Source organism: Stegodyphus dumicola, chromosome 8 (assembly GCF_044657685.1).
Source record: "Stegodyphus dumicola isolate Sdum_Otavi_A_Nest chromosome 8, ASM4465768v1".
Taxonomy (NCBI): Eukaryota; Metazoa; Arthropoda; class Arachnida; order Araneae; family Eresidae; genus Stegodyphus; species Stegodyphus dumicola.
In genome coordinates this window covers 84,649,215-84,676,395 of record NC_140775.1, presented here as the reverse complement: position 1 = coordinate 84,676,395, position 27,181 = coordinate 84,649,215, and the positions used below count along the sequence as shown (strand labels likewise).

Sequence of the window (27,181 nt, the reverse complement as noted above, 5' to 3'; positions counted from 1 at the left end):
TAAAAAGCATCCTTTTGATGAAGTTCCTGTTATGAAACGTTCCAGATAATTGATGTGAATATCATCGGACCTGTGGAGCCAAGTTGTCGAGAACTAATTTTATTGCGTTTTGGAAAAGAATCGGATTTTAAGTATCTCAACTCCTTTTGATACAGGCTGAAATGGCTTCTGAGAAATTCCTAATGCTACGACTGGTGACAGACCTTTCCAGATGCTTTATGATAGGCCAATGGTCCATTACCTACCTTGAAACGTTATGGACTGATGACCCTATTCCGCAGAACGGAGTAGTTGTGCTCCCTCGAGGTTGAGAAGGATCGGATTTTTATGGGAGAAGAGGCTGGGTTTGATCTAGACCTTCTGAGAGTGGGTATAGCTACGGGGCAGTGACCCGCACCACAAGGTCTCTCCTATCCCAATCTGACATAGGTCTCCTTGTGGCTCCACTAGTAACCATGTTCGCCTTGGTTAACTATGTTATGTTCGGATAACCATCCCTGGGGGTCGACTGAAACTGGCAATTTCAGCGTACTGGCTAGATCAATATCAAGACAGTCTCGACTTCTGGAATATATAAGCTCTCTTCACAGGACTAGAGTCATCGTTTATTCGGTGGTAGATTCAGTGTCGGCACTAACCGTACTGGTACTGTCTTGTCTGCACCTTGGTTGTAGGGACGTTACATAGTCAGATATCGCAGGTTGCCCTTGGGTGATGAGCTCCACTTGGTGAACTCTGGGAGACGGAAGGTATCTGACTTTGTCCGTTGTTTTTGTATTATAAGCGTTGATTTCTTTCTCAGACTTATGTCCTCCTGGGTTGATCAAGAGGGTGGCGCCTCCTTGGATGTCCTTTGGAGGCTGAGACATTTTTAACCGGATATAGCCGCCTCGAGCGGCTGGGTTTGGGAGCCTCTTCCTCCCGTTCATTGTTTCTATTCCTCATGGATAGCTAAGTTCAGTGCCTGGTTACCTGAATGATTTGAAGATGGAGTTAGAAAAGGTTGTTGAACACGCTGGACTTACCGGTGTTGGCAAGCAACAAGCTTATGCATTCTACCACAATCGGAAAGTTCGTCAGAAAGAATTTAAGGAAGGTAACGGGGTTATAGTTTTAATCCATGATAGCGAAAACGAAGTATATGAAAGACGAACTAGACCTGCTACAATCATCAAAAAGAATACTGATTATAGTTTATAGTTACGCACTACAAATGCCTGACGACGCTTCGAAACACGTTCAAGATTCGAGAATTCAAGGGTGCTGTGAATAATCGGTGTTATATATTATGCAGCCGATGATTTGAGAAAGTGAAAAAATCTTTCAAGAGTTGTTGCACTAAAAGCAGAAGAACGCTATTCTGATGAAGGGTTTGATCTTAGCACGTTGAACCACGCAAGAGAAAGGAACTCTTAAAATTTTTAAGAAAGCATGTCAATCTAAGATCTGTATTCCAAAAATTGCCGGCATTGTATAACATAACATCAAACTCAAGCCTGAAAGTGTAGTAAAGAACAGTAGCCGTTTCCGAACCTTAAACCTGAAATTCTACAAAATGAAGGTTATCGACAAATAGATGAACTATGTATTACAAATGTGACTAATTGTATAACCACAAAGTGAATACGAGCATCCAGTAGTTTGTGTGTCGAAGAAGGATGAAACTGCAAGCTTATGCGTGGGGCACCCCTGAACTTGCAAACTAAAATTGATGCCTTCCTATGCAAAATGCCACAGACCTATTTTACTAAGAGTTAAACTGACTGACATCAGAAATATCGCCAGACCTGTCAAAGTGTCATCTGACACAAAATATTATTCAACGTAAGCAACTCACTATATACAGAACTACTTTTTCCCTCACCGAATTACTTTTTAGAGTTCTTTTCATCCATGGAAACAAAAAAACAAGTCTCACTAAACAAGAAGATTTAGTGAATAACATGATTGTTACAAAAGCATTACATTGTTTTTCCACCATGAACTGTTAGACGGAGAGAGTTTTTTCAGAGATCAGGTGAATAACGATTTCCGTTAGTAGTCTGCCATACTTTCTCTATGCTTCTCAAACTTCTACTTGTCAGTATATGTTTAAGTCGTAGCAGCCTACTTGTGATATGTTGCCATTTTTAAATCTGATAAATATCTCATATACTTGTGAATTGTTCAAAGTATAGTGTTTAAAGATATGTCGTCTCAGTTGCAGTATTGCTCAAAGAAAAAAAATAAAATTTTAACTTCATAGGCATTTTTTCATTGTGGTGGCATATCAGTTCAGTTCAGTTGACAATGAATGGGGACACCTGGTCTTTACCAATAGTTAACACAGAAATGACAAGAAACTGCGAAGCGAAAAGGACCACTCAACAAATCCACCTAGATTGACTCCACCAAGTTCGAGAAATTCTAAGCTAAAAAAGGCCTAGCGGCACGATACTAATTATGAAATGCTCGCTTGAAGTATCGTTTAGTTCGATTAATTTTGGGTATTTAAAACACACAGCTATATTTGTTAAACTCTCTACAGATTAATTTAAATATAATTTTCCCTAAGTAAATGGTAATATATCATTTATATTTATCTTAGTAAAACACCATTTCTTCTACTCTTTTTTCTTACAAATATAACAGATTAAGCTTCATACGAAATTTTCACTTGTACGGTTTGGTCATTTGTACGTTTTCTGAAAATATCTTAGTAAATAGTCAAATTAAAACGCAGTAAACAGTGCAAACATATCATGTACGTACTATAAGAATTTATACTGTCTTATAAAGTACTATTACCTAGATTTCAAGGTATCTTTTCTCAAAATCGAAATACTAATTTTTTCGGTATCCTTACCTAATCCCGGCAGACGAAATCCCGCCATGCCAGAATTCCGACAGGATCGAAATCCAGACAGGCCAAAATTCTGACAGGATTCAAATCCAGACAAGCCAAAATCCCGACAGGGTCAAAATCCGGACACGAAAGAAATCCCAATAAAACCAAGTGGCCCCCTAACATGCTTCCAGAGCTGCGTACGGAACACCATCGTAATGACAAAGGGTCGGCTGACCTCACGCGAAGGTCATTTGTTATCTTTAAGGTCTAGTTAATGTCTTATCTTTTATAAGCTCTATGAATAGGCGAAAGAGGAAATTACACTGAAGGTGCCACTGAATAAGGGATAGCTTGTCAATAACGAATTTGGCCTTCTCTGGCATCCAAACGACGAGGCATACATTCAATAAGTTTCTGGAAGCATTCTACGGGAATGGCTTGCCAAACATCGGATAGAACTGTCTGTAATTTAGGAAGAGTCGCTAGTGTTGTGTTATGAGATTTCAAACCTTCCTCCAAAACTTCCGAAAGATGCTCAGTAGAATTAAGTCAGGGCTTTTAAGTAGCCAATTTATGACAAAGAAGTGAGAAGAACGCTCATCCAACCAGGAAGTAGCCAACCGGAACCTGTGAGAGATGCAGTTATCTTGCTGGGATACTCCATTTCCATGTGAATGACAGGACAACATAAATGGATGGAGGTGTTCGCCCAGCAACTCTACGTACCAAATCCTATTGAGGGAGATTGGTACAATTACCAAAGATCCCAAACACCGCCAAGAGAAAACACCCCAGACATGATTAGGCCACCATGGCTTTGTACAGTTCCAATCTGTCATACAGGATTCATGGCTTCATGAGTCTGACGCCATATTCTCAGCCTCATCGGTATTAATTAGTCGGAATCGAGAATCTTCACTCCATACTACTCGTTTCCAGTCCGCTAGTGTCTATTTTCTGTGTTCTTTTGCCCAAGGAAGAAGTGCAGCTCGATAACTTGCATTTAGCAAAGGTACTCTCGTGTATCTTTGACTCCAAAGCCATATTGTGAAGCGAGCGTTGCACGATCCTTTTATTGACTATACGACTGTCGCCCTGATTCACCTGGGTGGTAATTTGAGCTAATGCTTATCTTCGTTGACTACGTATATAATACGGCTGAATTGTCTCACACCCCGTTCGTTCTAGGTTAATTGTCTTTTGCAATTTGCCCGATCGCTAGTTCTTTTTCACACCATCCGTGTATTCTCAGCATTCTCTTGATAATGTCGACCTTGAAATTCTCAACCCATTCCTAGTAAAAATTCCTAGATTTTCGAAATTGAATGGTCCATGCGTCAAGTGCCCGTTATTTGTCCGAGATCAAAGCTGTCTAAATCAAAAGTTTTACCCATACCGGTAATTGAAATGTCTGATTAACAACAGCCATAGCTACATATGCAGTTATCACAACGATTTCACGTGCTCACAAATGCAGCGCAGCGCTACAAAATTTGTACAGCCATGTCTGTTCCCTAATTCAGTGGCACTTCAGTGTATTTCACAATGACGGAATGATACAGCTGTAGGCTTTCTACATGCTATAGGGTTACGTTCGCCTCGAGATAGACAGTGTTCACTTGCCGGATTATTTTTGCTCATTAAATTGTTCCAAAAAATGGCTGAAATTTGTGAAATCGTTCCGTCTCAAAAAAGAAACAATAAAATTAATGCACGTGGTTATTTAATGGTGAAATATAAGAATCGCTACTATTTGTATTATTGGCGTTGTGAAAAAAGAAAATATGATATGTGCAAAGGTCGAATAACAACAATGTTTTTGAATCTCCGTAAATTTACTGAGCATAACCATGCTCCACAAGCGAGTGCAGCTGCTATCGCAAAATGTGTTGGCCATTTAACCCGTTTATGCTCAAGTTTTTTGGCAATTTTATTCATTATTAATGAACTTATATCGCTCAATATGTAAGGTTTAAAATACGATTTAGGAGTCAAATTGATCACGATTGCCATATTTGCTGCATAAATGAATGTCCCATTTATGGGTCACTGGGCATACGTGTAAGCAAAATACGTGTAAGCAAAATAAGCTGTATTCGTATTTGAAACTTTCAGTGTTGCAAATCATTAACAATTAGTAGTGGTTTTATATAAATAAACTCGATTCATTTATTCAAAGCAATGGTAATTTTAAGAACATTTTATCATTTTATGTATTATAAACAATGGAAATGTAAAAAAAAATTAAAAACAATTATTTTTTCATGAATTGTTGAATGCATTTATCATGCAGTCCAATGTTATATTTTTCCGATTTTCTTGTGGTATTACCTAGACACCCACCACATCGCTGTTGTATTTCACTTACAAGAATTGTGCGGCTAATTTAGACAAATGAAATTTCATTCATCACACGCTTACTCATCTTTGTTGAAGGGATTATTACTCCAGGTTTGGGAAGCACTCCAGATGGTTTGAGATAGTTGTGTGAAATGTTGCCGAAAGATTCTAGTTGGTCCACTGCGTCTTGTTCCTTGCAAAACATGCGATAGAGAAGCCAGGCATTTTGAATTGAATGCATCTGTATTTGAAACTTTAACATCAATTAAAACATGTCATTAAACATGGCAAACATGGTATTAAAAACATCAATCAAAAAGCATGGAAAGTGAAAACCACCATTTCTTTCCACAGAATTATCGAAGTATTATCGTCCATTCGATCTGTACCTCCCATGAACTTGTTGTATGTCATAATTACACGCGGCTGAGGCACTGCGATCTTCTGTTTTCTCAGATGCCAACCAGCATTTTGCTAAACCTAATGGATTGACTCCAGCATAGTTTGAAACTGTTGTCTTTCCAATGTGCAAATAATTACACCAGATGGCATATCTTTTCGGCGATAGCACCTCCTTCTTTTTTTCCTCAGATTTTTAACCGTTTGAACCATATAGTTTCCAATCCTGTTTTCTTTGGCTGTACCTACAACCGCAAATCCAAAATTTGACAACTGCTTTATGGTAGTAAAGTAATTGTCTATTGCTGTTGTAAATAGATATTTTGATATTTGCTGCATTTAAGGTTAAGTATCTGAAATAACTGATCGAAGTTTTCCAGTAGCTAGCAATTAGAATTTTTTGTATACACAAACTAATATAAATCATATTTTCTTTTCAATAATATGCGTAATCTGAAAAGAAAATTACATTTCAAGAAAATTTATTTTTTGACAATTTTACGAATATATTTTTTGTACACATAAATAAATTTTAGCAAATATTGTAGACATTAAGTATTTTGTATACAGTGATAGTAATAAGAGAGTACATTTTGAAGTATTATTGCCTAAAGCATGCATATTTCGAATATAAACGTGTTTAGGTAGTAGGATTCCCCCACTGTGTAATTCTAAGTTACAGTTGAATGTGAAGAATCTTAAGAACTAGTAAGCGAATAATCGCTTGAGTTCGTGAGGTAGAAAACAAGTAAGAAGGGTGAAATAACCCTTTATTATTTCAACTAAAGTTAACAGAACTCCGTGTTGGAGTTGTATAATAAAGCCGACACTGGGGCATGCACTTAAGAGACTAAACTAATCTTAACTAAAGAGATATAGCCGAAGCTATAAAGATTCTAACAGAGTAACCCTTAACGCTAATTGACTGCGAAGCTATCAAGGGCCAAAAGTACGGCCGAGCTTAATAACAGTTTACTAAAGAGTAGCCTAAAAAGGCGGGCGCGTGCTAGCCAGAATATCTGCTATCTCTCTCTAAGACAGTAGAACTTCGCGGTTATATACCGCTCTTCCTTCCGCATTCAGACGGGATTCTAAAACTACGTTCTAGCCGAAAGTGGTAAATTGAAGTTAAGCGATAAGAAAGGAAGTTTAATTCAAAATTTAACTGTTAATAAAATTAACATATGAGTAATGCTTACATCGTTATTGATAAAAGAGTAAAAATTTTAGTCTTAATGCACTCACAAATGCCCAGTGTCACATAAACAGGACACCAATAATTAAACGTAATTACACAAACATGATATTCTTATTTTTGCAAAATAACTTTGAAGAAGTATTTGTGTATCTATTTTAAGCAAATCCTTTTTAATGTTTTTAATTTTATGAATGAAAAGTTTGCAAAAAGTACCAATTTCCTGTGGCTATTCGTGATGTGTCGACGTTGGAATGTTTCCTATAAAAATAACGTGTTCTAAAATAATTTTGATGTGCATCTAGTGGTTCCATCTTTTACTAACAGTAATAACAACCCTTAGGTGTATGAAAGATCGTTTGCTTTGGGTAAACGATATATATACTACAAGATTTCTTACACAATAATTTCCAAACGTCCCATATTTTAGCCACTGGGTACAAATGGGTTAAAGAAGATGTTCGGCGTACCAGAAATCAGCCATGCTAGATAATTCAAAGCAACATCGTAAAGACTTCTCAGAACATTTGCCCATACCTTCCATCAAAAGAAGCTCTTTGGAAAAAAAATTAAACGGGTTAGGCAAAACGAAAGGCTATCAGAACCAGAAACATTGAATGAAATTGATATTCCACCTCCTTTAAGAAATACTTTAACTGGTGAAATATTTTTAGTAAGAGATTCTGCAGTTGGAGTATAAGGTATTTCTCCCGCTTTCCTAGCGTGCCTTCGTGGCGTAGTGGTCAGCACACTGAGCCGGTATTTCAGAGGTCCGTGGTTTTATTCTCGGCGAAAGCGAGTGCATATTTTTCCTCTCTCTTGCTTCAAAAAAAATCCTAATGTCTCTACAGGAGATGAGAGAATTCTAATATTTACAACAGTTGAAAATGTTAAACATTTATCCCAGGCACCTTATTGGATTATGGACGGCACATTTGAAGCAGTGCCCAAAACATTTTATTAGCTATATACAATTCACGCACCTGTTGGTTCTCAAAATTTCAGAATTCTTCCACTAGTATATGCTTTGATGACAAGCAAATCTGAGAAAATTACAAAAGATTATTCCAAGAATTAATTGATTTCGCTGAAGAAAATAATACTAAACTGAGGCCATCTAGAATCTTTAGTGATCTAGAAAAGGCAGCTATAAATGCTTCAAAATCAGAGTTCCCCGACGTTATTATTAGAGCTTATTTTTTCCATCTATGTCAATGTGGTTGGAGAAAAATCCAATCAAATGGATTGGCTTCTCGCTACAGCACAGATGAAAGATTCAGTTTAATGCTTCGTCATTTATTTACATTGACGTTTATACCAGCTGACGAAATTTCAGCAGCATCTCCCTCCACTTGCCACCCGATGCTTAAAAAGTCGTTCAGTGGTTCGAAGACAACTACGTTCGTGGAAGAATGAGGCGCCGTTTGCGGAATGGTATTGCCTTTTGCGTTCTGCCGATGTTCTCACCGGCACTCTGGAGCGTGTTTGATTCCCTACAACTGGGAGCCCCGCGCATTCAAAATGTTGTCCAGGCTTGGCACAGAAGATGGGAGACCTTAATTAGACGAACCGATGTGGCGTTTATAACATCATGTAAGGATTTAAAAAAGAACAGGAGCATGTGGAATACCAAATTGAATGCATTCTTCGCGAAGAACAGCAACCAAAACGTAGGAAGGTAGATGATGACAGAGAGAGGAGAATTATGACTGTTGTGGACGATCGTGATAACCGACCTGTGATGGAATATCATCGTGGTATCGCTCACAATGTGTCACCGTAAATATGCCGTTTGCATGTATATAGACTATGTAAGCGTTTTCTTTTTCTTTTTTTTTTTTAATAAAAAGAATTTCATAAATCTTCATTTCAAATTTTAACTATCGTTTCAATTTGTTAAAATTTATTTTAAGTAATGACATGATTTTTATGATTTTGTGATTAAAACTATTAATTAGTAATATGTAATATTTAGTTAAAAATTGCATTTTATTAAGGTAAATTGAGTGTTTGTATTTAGATATTAACTGTCGAGATTTCGGCCCCGTCGGTATTTTGGACAGTCGGTATTTTGACCTTGTCGGGATTTTGGACAGTCGGGATTTTGACCCTGTCGGGATTCTGGACACCTTGTTGGGATCCTGGTCACCCTGTCGGGATTCCGTCTGTCAGGATTCTGGCTTGTTGGGATTTTGGCTGTCGGGATTACGATCCAGACCCAATTTTTTCAAACTTAGAGTGTTACCTATCTTTAGATTCTAACATCTTTTTCTAGAAGCCCATCTTTACTTGTATAAACAATAAATTCCATCTTTACTTGTATAAACAATAAATTTTAATTTATTCTAAAAAGGGGTCACAAAAGAAGAGAAATTATTGCACGAGAGGAAAGTATTATATAATATTAACTTACAGATTTTTTCCTGAGCTTTTCCTCCATCTCCATGAAACAAGGATACTGAAAACAATTAAGATGAAATATTTAATTACAGTAAAAGTAATATATAAATATACAATTATATCCTCCGCATATATACAACGTGCCCCGATACGTCTTTGTGTGACCTTTAATTTTGAGACAGTTAATAGTAATCATTTACTTCCATTTAGAAAAGTACTTCAAATGGTATAAATATTCATATTATGGAATTTGTAAAGTAAAAATTTCCGCTTTTATTTTAATTACAAAATGTAACATTTTATGCAGCTTCCCGACTAATCCTTTAGTACCTTTGTCAAACATTTTCGCTTTACTTTTTATAACGAATAAAAATCTTGCTAAGCATGACTGACTATACGGACTTGTGGGGGCGATATATACGATGTTACATTTCATAGATTTTGCAAAGTGGGTTTTTAAATTTAAAAATACTATAACGTGTACAGCTTCTTTATTTAAAGCATTTTGTAACTGGTAGTAATATCTATAATCAGGGGTTTCAAAAATAAGTACCACCTAAGAGCTGTTAAATATAATGTAATATACGAGTGTGTTGGAACCCTCCTGGCCGATAATAATAGGCCTCATGCTTAACGTAGCCCACCCAACACAGATTAAACTAAAAATACAGTTAAAAGCATCAAATCAAAATTTTAATTCAAAATATAAATCAAACTGTTAAATATATTATATTTCCAAATTGAATTAGTATTGATAAGCTTTTACTTTTAAATAAGTTAGTGGCAAGATTTGAAATCCTGCATTCTTAGGTAGTTTCAAGTACGAAACGCATAATATTTCTCAGATTTCCTAGGTTTTCTATACAATGTCAAATGACAAACCAGCAAAGTTTCAAATTTACCACCGATTTCTAAATTTCTGACTTTTCCTTTACGCATTTTAAATAAAGTAATTTTAATAACGCTCTTTTATCGTTTTTTAAAATAACATTTGTATTACTATAGAATACAACTATTTTAACTAAAGGCCGTATCATGACCTTTTCTCATATTTTACCTAAATAGTATTTATCTTTCTATATAATGTCTAGGCATATTATGCTTCAGAAAAGTATATAACATAAACAAATAATTCTCATATTTCATAGTTTGCCTAAAAATATTTAGGCATTCTACAGAATGCCCGCTTCACATATATTGCAGGTAATAATATTCGTACATTTGACGGGTAAGTAAAATGCGTAAGCTTATATTTATCTAATGAGACAAGGTATTATAACTTAATCTTTAAAATTAATTCAAAGACAGAAATCTCCATTTTATACGCAATTTAGCAAACTCCTGAGAATATGTAGTCTTCCATTATCCTAATAAAGCTTCCATTCTTGTCCGTAAAGAATATTTTTCATCTTCATTCTTCAAATTCCAGTTATGCAATCTGTTCAGTTTAAAACAATTACTACAGCATGTCCACGCTCGATGATGTTAGCGCCCCTACGGGTCAACATCATCCGGAATGCTATGATAGCAGAACCGACCCGTCATTCAATACAGAAATTTTGACATCTATCTTTTAAATAAAAAATAAAATTAAATTAAAAATCCGAAAATTTTATATTACTCCCAAAGAAGCCTTTTTAACGTTTTGTGTATTACCTTTATTTATTAAAGATTATGTTTTTCCCACTTAAACCACATAAAATTAAGTTCAACAACAATATCACAAACTATTTAAGAACAGCATGTCTTTAAAATTTTCAATAGATAGTCTCGCGCAAATAAAGAAAAAAAATTTTTTTTTCTTTACAATTTTCCCATTGCTCGCTTTGATATTGCAGAGTTTGTTAATCAAAAATTTATTAAAGTTTTACAAACGTTAAATAATTAATAAAAGAAATTCGAAATTCCGGGCGTCTAGGTGCCCACGTTCAGGTGAAGGATTAAGTTATTCAAAATTTGATAGTTCTAGGTACCTTCGTTTTTTCACATTGCAAGAAACATGTATACATTCATGCAGATTCTTCATTATTTTATTTCTTTAAATATAAAACAGGTCGATAATATTTGATTGCAACAATTTAAAAATTTATAGTGAAACTCCACAAAATGCCGTTTTGAGACTAATAGCCCTTCTGGACTATCGCTCCTTTGGGCTAAAAACAACATTATATTATTGCAGAACTCTATATGCTAATTGGATCATTTTATTAGCTTTTGCGTTTGTTTAGACAAACGCAAAAGTTAAAGACAAACGCAAAAGTTTTGTTAAGACATAATCAATATTTAATAGCCTTCTTTCAACTTATTACAGCAAACATAGAATTCAAACTTTCAATAGAACGCTGTGTTTATGTTTGAAGACGTTACGTTACACATACGTTACACTTCACAAAAGACTATATTGTTCTCTCTTAACCATTCCATTCCATTAACGGAAGACGCGAGCACTGTACCTTTACCATAGGGTGAATCAGTTCAGCACCGCGCCCCCCAAGATCTAGAGCAGCCAAAGAGGCCACATGAGAGCCGCGCACAGAGAGACCAAGCCCAACGCCGGATCCACCCAGGGCAGTTCAACGAACCAAAGGCCCATAGGGGACCCACACCCCGTCGCCCAGGCGTCAGATTTATAAAAGAAATATTTACATGGCCAAACAAGGGCATAGAGAGATACAATTAAGTACATTAATAATATATCAAGGATTGTACAAATTTAACAATAAGAGGTAAAGATTACAAGATTACAAGATAAAGCAAGTTACAGGAAAATGAGTACAGAACACAGAGGGCGTGTTATAAGTTAAGGGCATCACGATAAGACAGAAGCCTATTACTGGTTAATGACATCACAATAATACTAAATCTGAATCAAAATTAAATACATTAAATAGGCCAGAGTACATTAGGGAGGATAAAGTAATGGCATGGGTACATAACAAATACAAATCAAAGATATGAGTGCATGTGAGTAATAGAAATATGAGTAAGTATAAGGGCAGTACACTATAAATGCGTTACCAATTCAGTATAGAACAATATTTTATTCTTTTAGAGAATTTATTTTTAAATTATTGCTAAATTTTACGAAATCATTTTATAGTTTTTGCGGCCTACCATATTCATCCGATCTGGCTCTGGGTAATAACTTCTTTCTTTACCCTGTTTGATGGCGGGAGTAAAGACACTCAGAAAAACCCTTTCTTCTAATTAGACGCGAAAAGAGTATTAATAATTTCTGGAAAGGAATAATTCTTCAAATCTCGAAAACAACAAATATTTGTAAAGCTTTGAAATCTAGAAGTTTAAAAAAAGGATTTCACCACGTAATTATAGTTGACGTTAGCTGCATTGGAAACGTGTCACGTTAAACCGAAACTTTTATAATATTCTGTATCCACATAAACTAAATTCGAATTAGATTTCCCATTTAAAAATGCTTAAGAATTTAAAATTTTTTTCGTATTATTGATCGAGATTTTGTGTAGTTCTAATGCTCCAGTTCGATAGGCATTGATAATTTCTGCAAAACATAGTTATTGTTTCCAAAAGGAAGTTAGAGAAAAGAAAAACACTAAAAATTTTAAGCTAATGAGTCAAACCTGTAAATTCTGAGCAGATTTCTAGTTTGCCCCCCAGACGGTATTGTGGGTAGAGAAGTCGACTTCGATATCAAAGGGCCCGGGTTCGAATCTCGGAAGTCATGATTGTAACTGTCCGTTCCTTCACTAGGAGGCAAATGTGACCCATCTATTAGCTGCCTGCATAATAAAGTTGACCACCACTTTTGACCTTAGTTGTAGCCAATCCAAAGTCGGCTGAGAGACTAGCATTGGGGAAGATTCTTAGTTTTATTTAGAAAAATATATGCAGCTTGCAGAAGTTAAAATACTCAAAGCGAATCGGAGACCCTTTTCCCCATCAAAGGTCTCTTGGAATTTTAAGAAAGCGAATTGGCCTCTCTTTACTGAATTGACAGAACATGGCCATAATCATGAGAAACCTTACTTTAAACCCTAATAAAGTTTATAGAATTATCAAGGATACAATGATATCTTGTGCTAAAAAGTCCATCCCTAAAGGAAGGCAAAAGAAATATAAATACTTCTGGACAGATGAACTTTCCTTGAAAGCTAAGAGAGACAGAGAAGGCAAGTTGAAAGGCAGAGTTGATCTCCCGACTCTACGATGTTCAGGCTTGGAGAAAACAATCTGCATACATTGGAAAGGCCCTTATTGCCAGTAAACGATCCTCATTTAATGAATTTATTTAAAAAATAAATTACCAAACTGATAGTAAAAGAGCGTTTAAATTTGTAGACAACCTAATGAATGATCCTGCTAGCTCACCTAAACAAACCTTCATAGTTAAAGATAAAAAAACTTTCTTCGGATTCTTCTGTAGCGAATGCTTTTGCACAGCATTTCTGTAGAGCTAATAAGAAAAACACTTACTCAAAAATACATTCGTCCAGAATTAAACAAAAAACTACACTCTTGCAATCGGAATTTGAATCTTTTACTGATTCAGTTTTCGAGGCACCCATTACTCGAGACGAATTGACCTATACTTTGAGAACCTTTCCTTGTGGAAAATCACCTGGTGGAGATAGAATTCATTCTGAGTTTCTCCACCATTTTGGTCTTAAAGCATTTGAGACTGTTTGAATCTTTTTCAATCTAATTTGGAACACTGGTATTGTACCAGCTGAATGGCGAACTTCAATCATTATTCCCATACATAAGAAAGACAAAGATCAGGATAGTCTCCGTAACTATAGACCAATATCGCTTATTAGTGTTATGGGGAAGGCTATGGAGAAAATAATTGTGAGAAGATTAATTATTACTTTACTTAATTATTACTTAGACACTTGCGGACTTCTTGATGAGAAGCAGGCGAGGTTTAGAAGCTCCAGATCTACTAACTAACATGTTGCCCTCCTGAGTCAATGTGTCAAGGACGCCCTGGATAATAGACAGGTCCTAACCGCAGGTTTTACTGACCTCAAGTCTGCCTACAACAAAATATGACGGGAGTGTCTCCTACTGAAACTGTCGGGGCTAGTCATTAGAGCAAATCATTTTTAAATGGATTAGAAGCTTCCTGTGACAGCGCTCTTTCAGAGTCAGGTACGGCAACGCTCTATCGAAATCTAAGATCTTAAAAACAGGTCTCCCACAGGGAGCTGTTAGTAGCTGCTCCCTTTCTAACGTCTATATTAATGATTTGATTTATAAAATAAGAGAGATTTCTGACGTCGAGTGCCTCTTATACGCTGATGATTTGGTTTTCTGGAAAGTTTCTAAAAAAGAAAGGGCAGTGAGAAACATAGAGACTAAGCTCTCTGCTGCCTTGAATGCTTTGGAAGTTTGGTGTGATACTAATAATATGGAGGTGAACTTAAATAAATCATACTGCCTGACTTTCTCACTCATGCACCAATCTTTGGATCTTCAGCTGACGTATAAGGGTACCCAAATCCCCTTGTGCGATAAATTTAAATATTTGGGTATGGCGTTTGACCTCAAATTAACATGGAAGCCACATGTTGAGGACTTGTACAGCAGTTCTACGAAGAGACTCAGTGTCCTTAAACGCCTTGCTGGGGCAAGGTGAAGTTGCACTATACAAACCCTGCTCCAAACTTATCATTCGTTTATCCCCCTTCTGATTTATTGCTGTGAACCACTCTTTGTGGCCTTAGAAAATGTACTCTAGAAAAAATCCAAAATCATTGCTTACGTATTGTTTCTGGAGCCGTGAAGACCACCCCGATTGACACCAAGTTTATGTTAACTGGTGATAAACCCTTAAGAACCTTAATTCAAGAGAAGGCCTTAATTCTTTGAGAAAAGATCATTAGAGTTCCTGGATGTCTTTCACTCTGGAATGAAGTCAATCAAGATCTGAGTAGAAATCTAAAGACCCATATGGGCTTTCTACAGAGAGTGTTTCAGTTAAAAAATTCACTTAGTTTAATGAATGAACCAGAATTATGTGATCCCCTACATATTCCAATAAATTTGAAATCTTTCTGGATTAATCTTGACCTGTGTCAAAAAGTAACGAAACGTAATATAGATGCCTCTATTTTGAGAGCCCTCGCTTTCAAAGTATTAAATATTTTTTACCCTGAGCCAAAGTGGCTTCGGATCTTTACTGATGGATCCCTCCTGTCTGATGGCCCTAATACAGGTGCCAGAGTTTTCTCAGGAATTTTCTCTTTCTACATCCCTGTGGGCCAAGGTTCTGCGTTTGACGGTGAAATTGCTGCGATTCTCACAACTCTGTACCAGCTACTATGCCACTTGGAAAAATTCCCAAGAGCTGTTACACTCAGTGATTCCCGAGCTGCCCTGTTGGCTACCGTTTCAGATAGAAATCCTATATCACAGGACATATAGGATTGTCGGCATTTTCTACAAAACCTGCCTTCACTTGAGAAAACTATAGTCCTCCAGTATAGTTTTCCTTTCTGAGCACGTACTTTGTTACAAACAGCTGTAACAGAGTCCATTAATCTCTAGAGATTAATGGATTCTGTTACAGCTGTTTTTTTTATTGTATTGCTGTATTCTATGTTCTTGTTTTTTTCTGTAACTGTTCATAATCTGCTATTGGAAATAAAAAAATTAAGTAATCAAACAATGAGGCATATATAAATATTCAAGCTTACATGAATTTATGTATTCAATGTAAGCCTGTCCACTGTGGGTTTCCAGGTAACGAGAAAGCCGACTTCTTGGCAAAAAAGGGTGCTTTAATCATGCAGAATATTTCTCGTCCTTTGCCTTTCCATACTGTTAGAGATCTTATTAAAAGATCTTTCAAAGTACCTGCTCAGGAAGTTCTCTATCATCGTGTTTCTCATAAGTCTTGGAAGAATGGTATCCCGAATTTGTGTAATGGCCCAAGGCGTAGAGCAGTCGCTGAATTCCGCCTTGCACCAGACATGGCTGCCTACAATATCATCTTCATAGATTTAAAATTATTCCTTCTCCGATATGCAATCTTTGCAGCTCTTGAGAGGTAATGGATGCCGCACATCTACCCTACTGTCCTGCTCTGCGCAAGACTTTTCTCGCCAATCGTTACTGGGAGGCAAGTGATATGTTAGATTAATGGACTCTGTTACAGCTGGTTTTTTTCAATGTATTGCTGTATTCTATGTTCTTGTTTTTTTCTGTAACTGTTCATAATCTGCCATTGGAAATAAAAATAAATGAAGTAATCAAACAATGAGGTATATATAAATATTCAAGTTTACATTAATTTATGTATTCAATGTAACTACGATACATAACTACTTTATGTATCCAAGAATTATTGTATATATATATATAGATATAGATATAGATATAGATATATTTCGATCAACAACGATACTCAAGTACTCAAATAACTGATGTATATAGGATAATGTAATCAACTAAACAAATGTTTTTATTGCAATCAAGTATTCAAGTATCTAACTAATATTTAAATGTATAAACGGTATTCATAACATAATCATGTATCTATTATAACAACGCGTTATACTCAAATAACGCATGTCCCAAATAATGAATGTAAACAGGTTTAATATATATCATAACGTAATCAAGCTCTCAAGTACATAATTAATATATTCATGTATCCAATGTATTAATGTATTTTATTGATGGATCATATTTCATGCATTTAAGAAGTATGATTATTAGTATCAGTATGACTATTATTAGTACTATTATTAGTATTTGATGTGTTATTATTATTTTGTATGTATAGGTATTATTTTTTATGTATATGTATTATTATTAGTATATGATGATGTATCTAAGAATTATGGGAACATGCGCCCAAGAGTATCACCAACGCATTCTAACAGCTAATATATTCTAACAGCTTGTAAGGATCTTAAGTTTTACTAACGTTTATTTTATTTTAAATCTTTACTATCACTTCTTATTTTCTACTTCCGGCCAGAATTAAAAGCGTTAACTTATTTATGCAAAATTTGTCTGGCGAACGCCAAGTACTTAAGTTGTGGCTTTTTGCCAAGCTAGAGAGGAAGGAGTTAGTCGAAGCAGGCCGCTTGCCTTAGAAGTTTTACTCGGTTGCTGTTTGCCTTCCAGGCCAGAGGTTTAATCCTCGAGATAATTTTAAACGTATTGTAGTGTTAACAGTTCTCTGTACTACATACGGCTTCCTGTTAATATCCGGCCAATCTTACACGTAGGCCCTTGTTGATTATTCCAAATTTAAGTTAGAGTTAGTTATATTTTCATATTCTTACTTTCAGACCAAAAGTAGTTGGTCTCTGTATTCCGAAGTACGGAAATTATTGTAAAGAGTGAAAAATAAAGGGTTTTGTATACCCTTCCTGTGTATCTTGTCTACTTCCCACAGTTATTGAACATAGCTTTAGTAAGCTCCCTGTTCCGAGTCAGGTCCTTGCATGTTCCCAAAGAAAGTAAGACGGAACATTGAACCTGACAGTGGCGCCCAACGAAGAAGAATAACCATGGCCGAGTTTCAAGAAGAACCTGTGCTGCCTGCAGAAGCGGCTCAGAATCCAGAAATGCCAGCTGCCGCCCTGGAAGGATTTGGTTACATCGTCCAGACCATGCGCGCTTCGATGAAACCAGAAGCAACATTTAATGGAAACTCACCGGTAACCAGTTTTTTTGAAAATTTGGATGACCACTTCATGCTCTACCCCGTGCACGAGTTTCAAAAAGTTACCTTAGCTACCAGCGCTTTGAGGGGCCAAGCGCTTAACTGGTTCAAATGTATAGGCAGAAGTCTCTTGGGTCAAGCAGGAAGACCCACCTATACTTACGAGAATTTCAAGACTGCCCTAGTAAAAGCCTTCCCTGTCGTAAGGGATCATGCGAAATTAGAAACGGAACGTTTCAGAATATATCAGCAAAGAATCGAAAATCTCTCAAGCTTTATTTTAAGAAAAATTCACGTCTTCAAACTCTTGTATGGAAACCATCCGGATCCTGAGATAATTCAAGTGATTTTGCCGAGGTTACTTCCCCAAGTGCAAGACTTTATTGAATTAAGGAATCCGACTACACTGGAAAAATTATTTGAGCTAGCAATCCAGTTTGAAAGTAGAACGGCGGACATTGAAAGAAGACGCCAATATCAACAACGAAACCAATTTGGTGCGTCAAGACCACAGCAAAGTCAAGCACACGGCTACGGAAGCAAAGCGAATCAGTGGGCAAGGAAACCCGAGCATTCAAAAACAGCCGGCGAACGTCGACAGTTCAATAGCAATCCAGGAAAAAAGTCTCAAGGTCAGTGGAAAAAGGAGGAAAGCATGGAAATGAAAAATAATTTAAACTAAGACGGATTTCTGCTGACGGGAGGGTGCGGAAATCCGAATGCCAAGAAAACCCCTCTTCCTACAAGTTAAATACAGTAATGGTGAGAAATTTGACTCTTCCGAAGATTGAAGTGTTGGTGAATAATATCCCGGCCACCGCACTCCTGGATACCGGCGCGCAGTGTTCCTGTGTGGCAGAAGACTTTTTTAGGAAGTATTTTCGAAAATACCGCATATATAATTCAGATAATACGACAGTGTTAGCTGCGCAAGGAGAAAGATGTAAGTGCATAGGTAAATTACCGCTGTACGTTCGTATCAAGGACGAACAAGTAAAGGTGATGTGTTTCATAGTAAAGAATCTGCAAGCACATATTATTTTAGGAATAGATTTTCTTTCAGAGGCACAAGCAACGCTGGATTTTAATGAAGCGTCCCTTAAGCTGACGATGAAACCAGTTGGAGAAGAAAAGGCTGAACCGCCGATGTTAAACCTTGACCACCTGCCTAATGAAGACCAACGAAGAATCCGACAAGTGGTAAGTGAATTTGCTTCATTATTTAGTGATATTCCAGGATTTACTCAAGTTACTAACCATAGTATTGACACCGGAGATTCAATGCCAGTTCGCCACAAAGCATACCGGTACGATAAGAATAAGGAAAAATTATAGAATGGCATATCACCGATATGCTACGTAAAAAGATCATAACGCCCATCTCAAGTAGTTATGCTAGCCCGGTGGTTTTATGTAAGAAAAATAATGACTATCCATTGACACATCCAAAAAGGTGGAGATTCGCGATTCACTACCGTAAATTAAACTCCATAACTAAATATCCGGTATATCCGTTACCTATTATTGAAGAAATTCTAAGGAACATAACATCGACCAAATATATGACGACTTTAGACTTAACGACTGGTTATTTTCAAATAGGGGTTAGGCCTGAGGACGTGCCTAAGACTGCTTTTATAACCAAGTCTTGCACTTATGCATTTCTGCGTATGCCGTTTGGCCTTTCAGGGGCACCGGCAACATTTCAGCGATGTATGGACATTGTGTTAAGGCCTGTTCTTGGAAAGTCCACATTTATCTATTTAGACGATATCATTATTACTAGTGATAATCTCGACCAACATGTACAGGATTTAAGACAGGTGTTTTCTTTATTAAATGAGGCCGGTCTAAAAGTTAATGTCGAAAAGTGCAAATTTGCAGCCCCTGAATTACAATATTTAGGTTACAAAATATCTCAGAAAGGAATCGAGACAGACGAATCAAAAATAATTGCTGTACAAAAGTATCCGACTCCAAACACGGCGAAGAAGCTCTCTTCTTTTCTAGGACTTTGTTCATATTATAGGTCCTTTATAAAAGATTTTGCAGCTATTGCTGAACCATTGTTAAAATTAAAAAGCAAAAAGGCAAGATTCTCGTGGACGGCCGAAGCCAATAGTGCGTTCGAAAAATTAAAGCAAGCATTAACGCAAGCCCCTGTGTTGAAATTTCCTGAAAAGGATGAGAATTTAGAAATTTCAGCGGATGCTTCGGATTATGCGGTAGGAGCGGTACTTTCGCAAAATCAGCAGCCCGTGGCATTTTTTAGCCGAACTTTAAATCAAACACAAAGAAACTATACCGAGATACATTCCGCGACCGAGAGAGAGGCACTTGCAGTTCTGTTAGCAGTGCAAAAGTTCCGAGTCTATTTTGGAAAGGCGCCAATAACAGTGTACTCTGATCATGCGGCGGTAACTAGATTGTATTCAGGAAAAAACTTATCCCCAAGGTTAATAAGATGGGCACTCAAGCTACAAGAATATAATCTGGTAATCAGGCATACCCCCGAAAAGGAAAATATCGTAGCAGATGCCCTATCCAGAATTAAAATAGATGAAGAAGGTAATACTGTAAAGGTGGCAATGCTCACAGCATGTACAATAAATTCTCGAGAAACGGTAATAACCGAACTGGGTAAGGATCCTGAGTTTGGAAACATTTATGAGTATTTAAAGGATCCTGAAAATTTTAGCCACCAAGATATTGTGGCGATAAGAAATAGGGCGGCCCATTACGAACTAATAGATGATCTATTATTTTATACAAAAACTGCAAATTCCAGCAACGAATTTCGACCTGTTATCCCAGCTAGTCTTAGATTAAATATCCTGCAGGAGTTACACGACTGCCTATTAGCTTCTCATGCTGGTATTCGAAAAACTATACAACGCGTACGCGAGGCAGTCTATTTTCCTGAACTGCAAAAGTTAACAAGGGCGTATGTCCAGTCCTGCACAACATGTCAAGCAGTTAATTATATTAATTTCTTCCCGGCCGGGTTTCTAAATAGTATTAAATCCGAATTTCCAAATGAAATAATTGGCATCGATTTATTGGGCCCTTTCCCAAAAAGTCAGTAAAATAAAAGTCGCTATCTCCTTGTTATGGTTGATCATTTTAGTAAGTGGACCGAAATTGTTCCCTTAAAACGAGCCTCCGCGAAATTAGTTACTGATTCTATTTTAAATAAATATATTTTAAAATACGGGGTGCCCCTAAAAGTTATATCGGATAATGGTCCTCAATTTGTAAGTAATGTATTTGAAGACGTGTGCCAAAAACTGGGCATACGTCATTTAAAAATGGTCCCGTTTCGGCCGCAATCAAATATAGCGCAACGGGTCAATAGAAATATAGTGAAAATTATCCGTAGTTATGTTAAAAATTTTCATAAAAGCTGGGATGACTATGTCAATGAATTTGCTTTCGCCCTTAGGACCGCAAAACATGATACAACGGGCAAAACTCCTGCTGAGATATTTTTAGGCAGAAAGATTATAACGCCGTTAGATAAATTATTTTATGTGCAACAAAGAGCCCCAGAATTTAAAATGGGTGATATAGAAAAATTAATTAAAGAAGCAAAAAAGAATACTGAAGTAGGACAGAGAAAACAGAAGCTTTATTATGATTTGAAACGACGGGGAGTAACTTATAAAGTAGGGGATGAAGTGTTAAAAATGAAGCAATCACTTTCTTCAGCACCAGAAGGTAAAACTGCCAAATTTTTTCCACGATTTGAAGGACCATATGTCATAGAAAAAATAAATCACTCTGTAGTGGTGTTAAAAGCCAGAAATGGTGAAACGTGCTCCGCAAACATTGATCAAATAAAACCCTACTATGATCGTAATAAAATGCAAATTTTCAAAGATCTTTTGCAGGATCCGGCACGGCAGACACGGCAGGCACAAGCTCCAAAGGTGGAACAACGTCAAGCACAAGGACAAGCCATTAGGAGGCAGGAGCAATTGAAAAGAGCATTTCCACCGTCCAGAAAAGAGAGCTCACGAACACCCCCAGAATGAAGAAGGGAGAAGTACGACGAATGAAAAGAAGGCCAGGAGAAATAACGGCAACTATAACCCGGCTCCCAAACGGAAGTTCAACTCATCGGACAGGACTCTCCGCAGCAAATGTCGCCGAACTGCGAAAGGGCCACCAGCGGCGGAGAAAAAGTTACAAGGAAAATTTGAACGGCCAGCAACGAGGTCCAAGCAGGAACGCGAAAGAAGTGTCCCGGTTCCGCCAAGACCAGCTGTCATCAAACGGGCAAGACCACAGGCAGAGGCGAAAAAGAAGGTATCCAAGGGTGACCGAACTGGAGGAAAAAGAAAGCTTCTAGAGGAAGGCACTGAAGGGCGAGCCCGCACAAGAAGGAGGATAAATCAAACCAGAATCTGCGCTACCTTCCAGGACTGGGCTCAGAAAAGAATGTCCGAATATCACAAAGATAAGTAAAATTTTATGTTACTTTGCAAACTTAAGTTAATCTTTCATTCTTACTGCAAGTGGCAGATTTCAAGAAGTTTTACCTCATGTGAGGTCTACCTTTATCGCCAAATAGGCGAGAAATGAGTTGTTACCGATTTTGGTATTATGTTTTTCAATTACTCGCGCGTAAAACTAAAGTTGATGTATAATAGGAATTTGTAAATACTTAAATATTGTAAAAGTTATTGTATAAATTTTATTTAAAACATTCTGGCAAGAAAGAAGTTTTAGTCTGAAAGACTTTTTGAAATGTAGTATTTCAATGTAGAAGAATTGGCACTTGCTTTGAAAAGAATAGAAGTTAACAATGTACTACTAATGTATGTTTTAAAATGCGTAAAATTAACGGCATGTTAATATGTTCTTATATGCAATGTGAACTGTTATTTTAAATGTTAAGAAATACTGTGATATGGTAAAAGTGAAAGTAATGCCAAAAATTTTAACGGCATGTTAATATGTTCTTATATGCAATGTGAACTGTTATTTTAAATGTTAAGAAATACTGTGATATGGTAAAAGTGAAAGTAATGCCAAAAATTTTAACGGCATGTTAATATGTTCTTATATGCAATGTGAACTGTTATTTTAAATGTTAAGAAATACTGTGATATGGTAAAAGTGAAAGTAATGCCAAAAATTTTAAAACTTATTCGTGTGACTGAAAAAAGACCAAATTATGGTGAATACGTGTTAAAGGTTGAATGAATGTAGTTAGGCTCTCTGACGCTACACTTCAGAGTTAGCCACTTTCAGAATAGTACCTCAGGGTTTAGAGTTGAAGATAGGGTGTGTTACGAGGTCTGGTTATGTTGAATTTTAACACGTTAGTGTTTTGATTGTAGGAGGCAGTGTTGAACACATATACATAAACACATTCGTGTTTGGTGTTCTTTTACAACACATGTCAGAGAGCACGTGGAGAGATAATTAAAATAGTCATGAATGAAATAAGAATGTTAAGAGAAATATAAATATGTTACTTGCCATTTCATTGTGTAACATTTCATTAAACTAGTTTTCCTTCCAGATCTCTGGAAGGAACCAGATTTGAATAAAAGCTCCTGTTTAGATGCAGTACAGATGAAAAATTGGTTGTCCATGGAGCTGCTATTGTAAAAACATTTTTTTTTTTTTTAATTTATAGTTTCTAGTGAGAAATGTTTGTAAAAGATTGGCCTCGCGTTAGATTCTAGAGCTAAAAGTTTTCAATAAGGTCGTTTTAGACCTCAGTTTGACACTAATTAACTCTGGCGGGAAGTATGTAAGGATCTTAAGTTTTACTAACGTTTATTTTATTTTAAATCTTTACTATCACTTCTTATTTTCTACTTCCGGCCAGAATTAAAAGCGTTAACTTATTTATGCAAAATTTGTCTGGCGAACGCCAAGTACTTAAGTTGTGGCTTTTTGCCAAGCTAGAGAGAGGAAGGAGTTAGTCGAAGCAGGCCGCTTGCCTTAGAAGTTTTACTCGGTTGCTGTTTGCCTTCCAGGCCAGAGGTTTAATCCTCGAGATAATTTTAAACGTATTGTAGTGTTAACAGTTCTTATTACTACATACGGCTTCCTGTTAATATCCGGCCAATCTTACACGTAGGCCCTTGTTGATTATTCCAAATTTAAGTTAGAGTTAGTTATATTTTCATATTCTTACGTTCAGACCACAAGTAGTTGGTCTCTGTATTCCGAAGTACGGAAATTATTGTAAAGAGTGAAAAATAAAGGGTTTTGTATACCGTTCCTATGTATCTTGTCTACTTCCCACAGTTATTGAACATAGCTTTAGTAAGCTCCCTGTTCCGAGTCAGGTCCTTGCATGTTCCCAAAGAAAGTAAGACGGAACATTGAACCTGATAAGCTTACAGCTAACGCATTAATGTAACATCATCCAGGTTCCTGTTTGTTCATGTGACTTCACAGAGAAGCAAATGCTTTCCCGAGGCAGGAGCTGCCGGTTTAAGATAGTGGAGGGTGTGGGACATATACCTGCTTTACCTTTGTTAGACACTAGGTGTCCCCGTCCCCCGTCACCTGTCATTTGTTTTAGTGGCAACCCTGGTACAGATAAAAATACTAGTAGCTGACGGCTGATAACGACCCAAGGATAACGATTATGGAACGCTTACGGATAGCACAGAAATAAGTAAGAATTGTTATGTTTAATTCATTTAAATATTTCTTTCCCATTTCAAATTTAAAATGCGACACTGTTAAAGAAGCTACACGATTTAGATCTTAGTCATAACTGGCGAAAGAAATTATATGATTGCTAAAAATTCATTTTTTACTTTTTAGTGCATTTGTCAAAATACCCATAATGTAAAGAGATTTTTTACTTATTTTTATATCCCTTTTTGAGATACATGACATTGTTTAACAGTCTTTTTAATTTGCATATCTGCTAGTTATTTAAATTTCTTTTGAAATATTTTCCCTAAGACTTTTTACGACATGTTATCCCAGGATATAATAAAAAACTAATTTTTGATTGATAGTTTCTAAATGTCAGTAAAATGCTTACAAATTCTTCAGGAGAGCTAGAACAGACGATTTCTATCATATCATTGTAGCTTGTCATTTCGCTAAAATTGCACTTGTTGATTTCTTCCACAAACCACTGATGATTCTAGAATAATAATAATAATAATAATGATAATAATAATAATAATAATAATAATAATAATAATAATAATAATAATAATAATAATAATAATAATAATAATAATGGTGTCTAGTAAACAAACAGGAAAAGTAAAAAAAATTACAATTATCGAAAGCTTATCACCCAGTAAACCGTTTTACATCACAGTTCTAAATGCTAATTTAACTTGTACTCCGTGTGATTCTTAAGCAGCATTTATATTTTTCTTTTTAATCGAATGGCGGCCACTTGGCTTTTTTTCGTCATTGGCCCCTCCTAAGACCAGCAGGAGTGGTGAGTGAGTAAGCGCCACCAAGGAAGACCACTGACCTGGCCTTAGCCTCACAGTGTGTTATCTTCCTGGCAGAAATCATCTACTCTCTGCTCCACTCTGCTCCGGGAACGCAGCCGAATAAACGGCTAAGTGCGTCAAAAAGTCTACATGTAAGCTTAGATGTAGTTTTTCGGGGAAAGAGTATCCTGTTAGGAACTTCTTAAAATTAAGCAAAGAAGCAGTCAAAAGACTGTTAAAAATCGTTGTTAGAATAGATAGAAACTTGTGTTAGATAAAGTAAAGAAAGGAGGACTCTCCCTGAAAAATTAACTGCCTTGGATTTTCTGGACTTGCTAAATGTCTACATGCGGATGCTAATCCTGACACAACTGTCATATATTTATTGCGCTTTTATAAAGTCGTTGGTCTTGCATGAAGGAAAGACGTAACCTATTAAATTATTGCACATAGTAAACTTAAAAAAAATTAAGATAAAAAATATTTAAAAAAAATTCTAGTGCCCAAACGTAATTTAGCTCAGATTATTTTCCATATGGCTGACTCTTATGTAAAAACATTTAAAATATTGTGTACCTGTTACCACTAAGATAACAAATTCCGGCATAATTTAGTTTTTTGCGCAAACTTTAACTGGAGTTGTTTTACAAATTGAAACATCCATCTACTTTTTCTTTCGTGGTACTTTCAGACGGAATAATACACACATAAGTACAAAATTGAATATTCAAGTGAAAACCTAACATGATACTGAGAACAGAAATACAGAAAGCTGATCCCTAATACCTGCATGCATAACACTTAAAAATGCATACGTAATACATGAAAACTAAAACTAAAACTGATGAACATAATACATAAAACTGATCATTAAGTGATGCTACGTAGTCTAAATCGTAGCCAAGTACGAACTTACCTTCATAGTACATGCAAAGAAGTAATAAATACAAACTTGAGTACGTTAAAGTGAACATAAAAGAAAAGTACAGCACCATACTCAGTAAAACTGATATCTGATTCCAAACACTTGAATACATAATGCTGCTACATAATTACAAAGAAAACCTTAATTAATTACATAGTTACTTTTATCACCTTAGAACATGCAAATAATTTATAAAAAACATAATTAAGCAAAGCATAACATAATTAACATAATTAAACAGAGCACTTAATGAGCATAACATAACATAATTAAACAGAGCACTTAATGATGATCGCTAGGGAGAGATTCAAACATACAGCTGATCACAAAAATGCAGATATCTCTTCCCTAATATTTACATAAAAAGTTGAACATTTATTAAAATTAAGAAAGCAAAAATGCCATACCAAGAATAATATCATTCATAAACTTAAGTTGAGGTGATAACATAAGTTGACCTTGCCCTTCTTGAACCTACTCATCACAAACTTGTAATTTAAATATACAATTAGTAAGTGTAGGAAAAACTCATTGCTGTTGAAGATTTTAATGGCTCAATCTGGTCTTTCGATTCCTAGACCTGTACATTAATTGCAAAAGTAAAGCAGGAGCGATGGCCACCGTTGCCTCCTGTAAGGGGACAGACAGCTTTGCACCGCATGCCTTCTCCGGGATTCGAACCCCGGGCCCGTTTGTGTCGCGTTCGGCTTCCCGAACCGCTACACCTTCTGGGCGGCTTCTTAACTGACGCTCATAGTACAGAAAGGAAAAAAAGAACATTTTAAGCTAAAACAAGATATGCTTTCATCTACAGGAACATAAGCGTATTTATTCATTTAAAATAATATCTAAAATAACAGCAATTTCAAATATTTTATAACTAAAACTTTCGGTTTTAATGATTCAATTAGGGTAATTTATAATAAAAATTCCATGTCGCTTATAAACAATCGCTTATGAGATCTGACTGCCAACAGATGTTTTACAACAAGAAATACTGCAG

General features: G+C 36.2%; 1 protein-coding gene across 2 annotated transcripts in view; it reads right to left on the bottom strand.

The window, feature by feature from the left end:
- LOC118204429 (uncharacterized) overlaps positions 1-27,181 on the bottom strand; it is a 57,638-nt gene that overhangs the window by 26,145 nt on the left and 4,312 nt on the right. For both annotated transcript variants that reach the window (XM_035376755.2, XM_035376756.2), the window contains exons 3-4: positions 24,842-24,946; positions 9,175-9,219 (exon numbers count right to left, since the gene is read on the bottom strand). In XM_035376755.2, the coding sequence (XP_035232646.2) occupies positions 9,175-9,219; positions 24,842-24,946 (150 nt within the window). The remainder of the gene's footprint in view (positions 1-9,174; positions 9,220-24,841; positions 24,947-27,181) is intronic.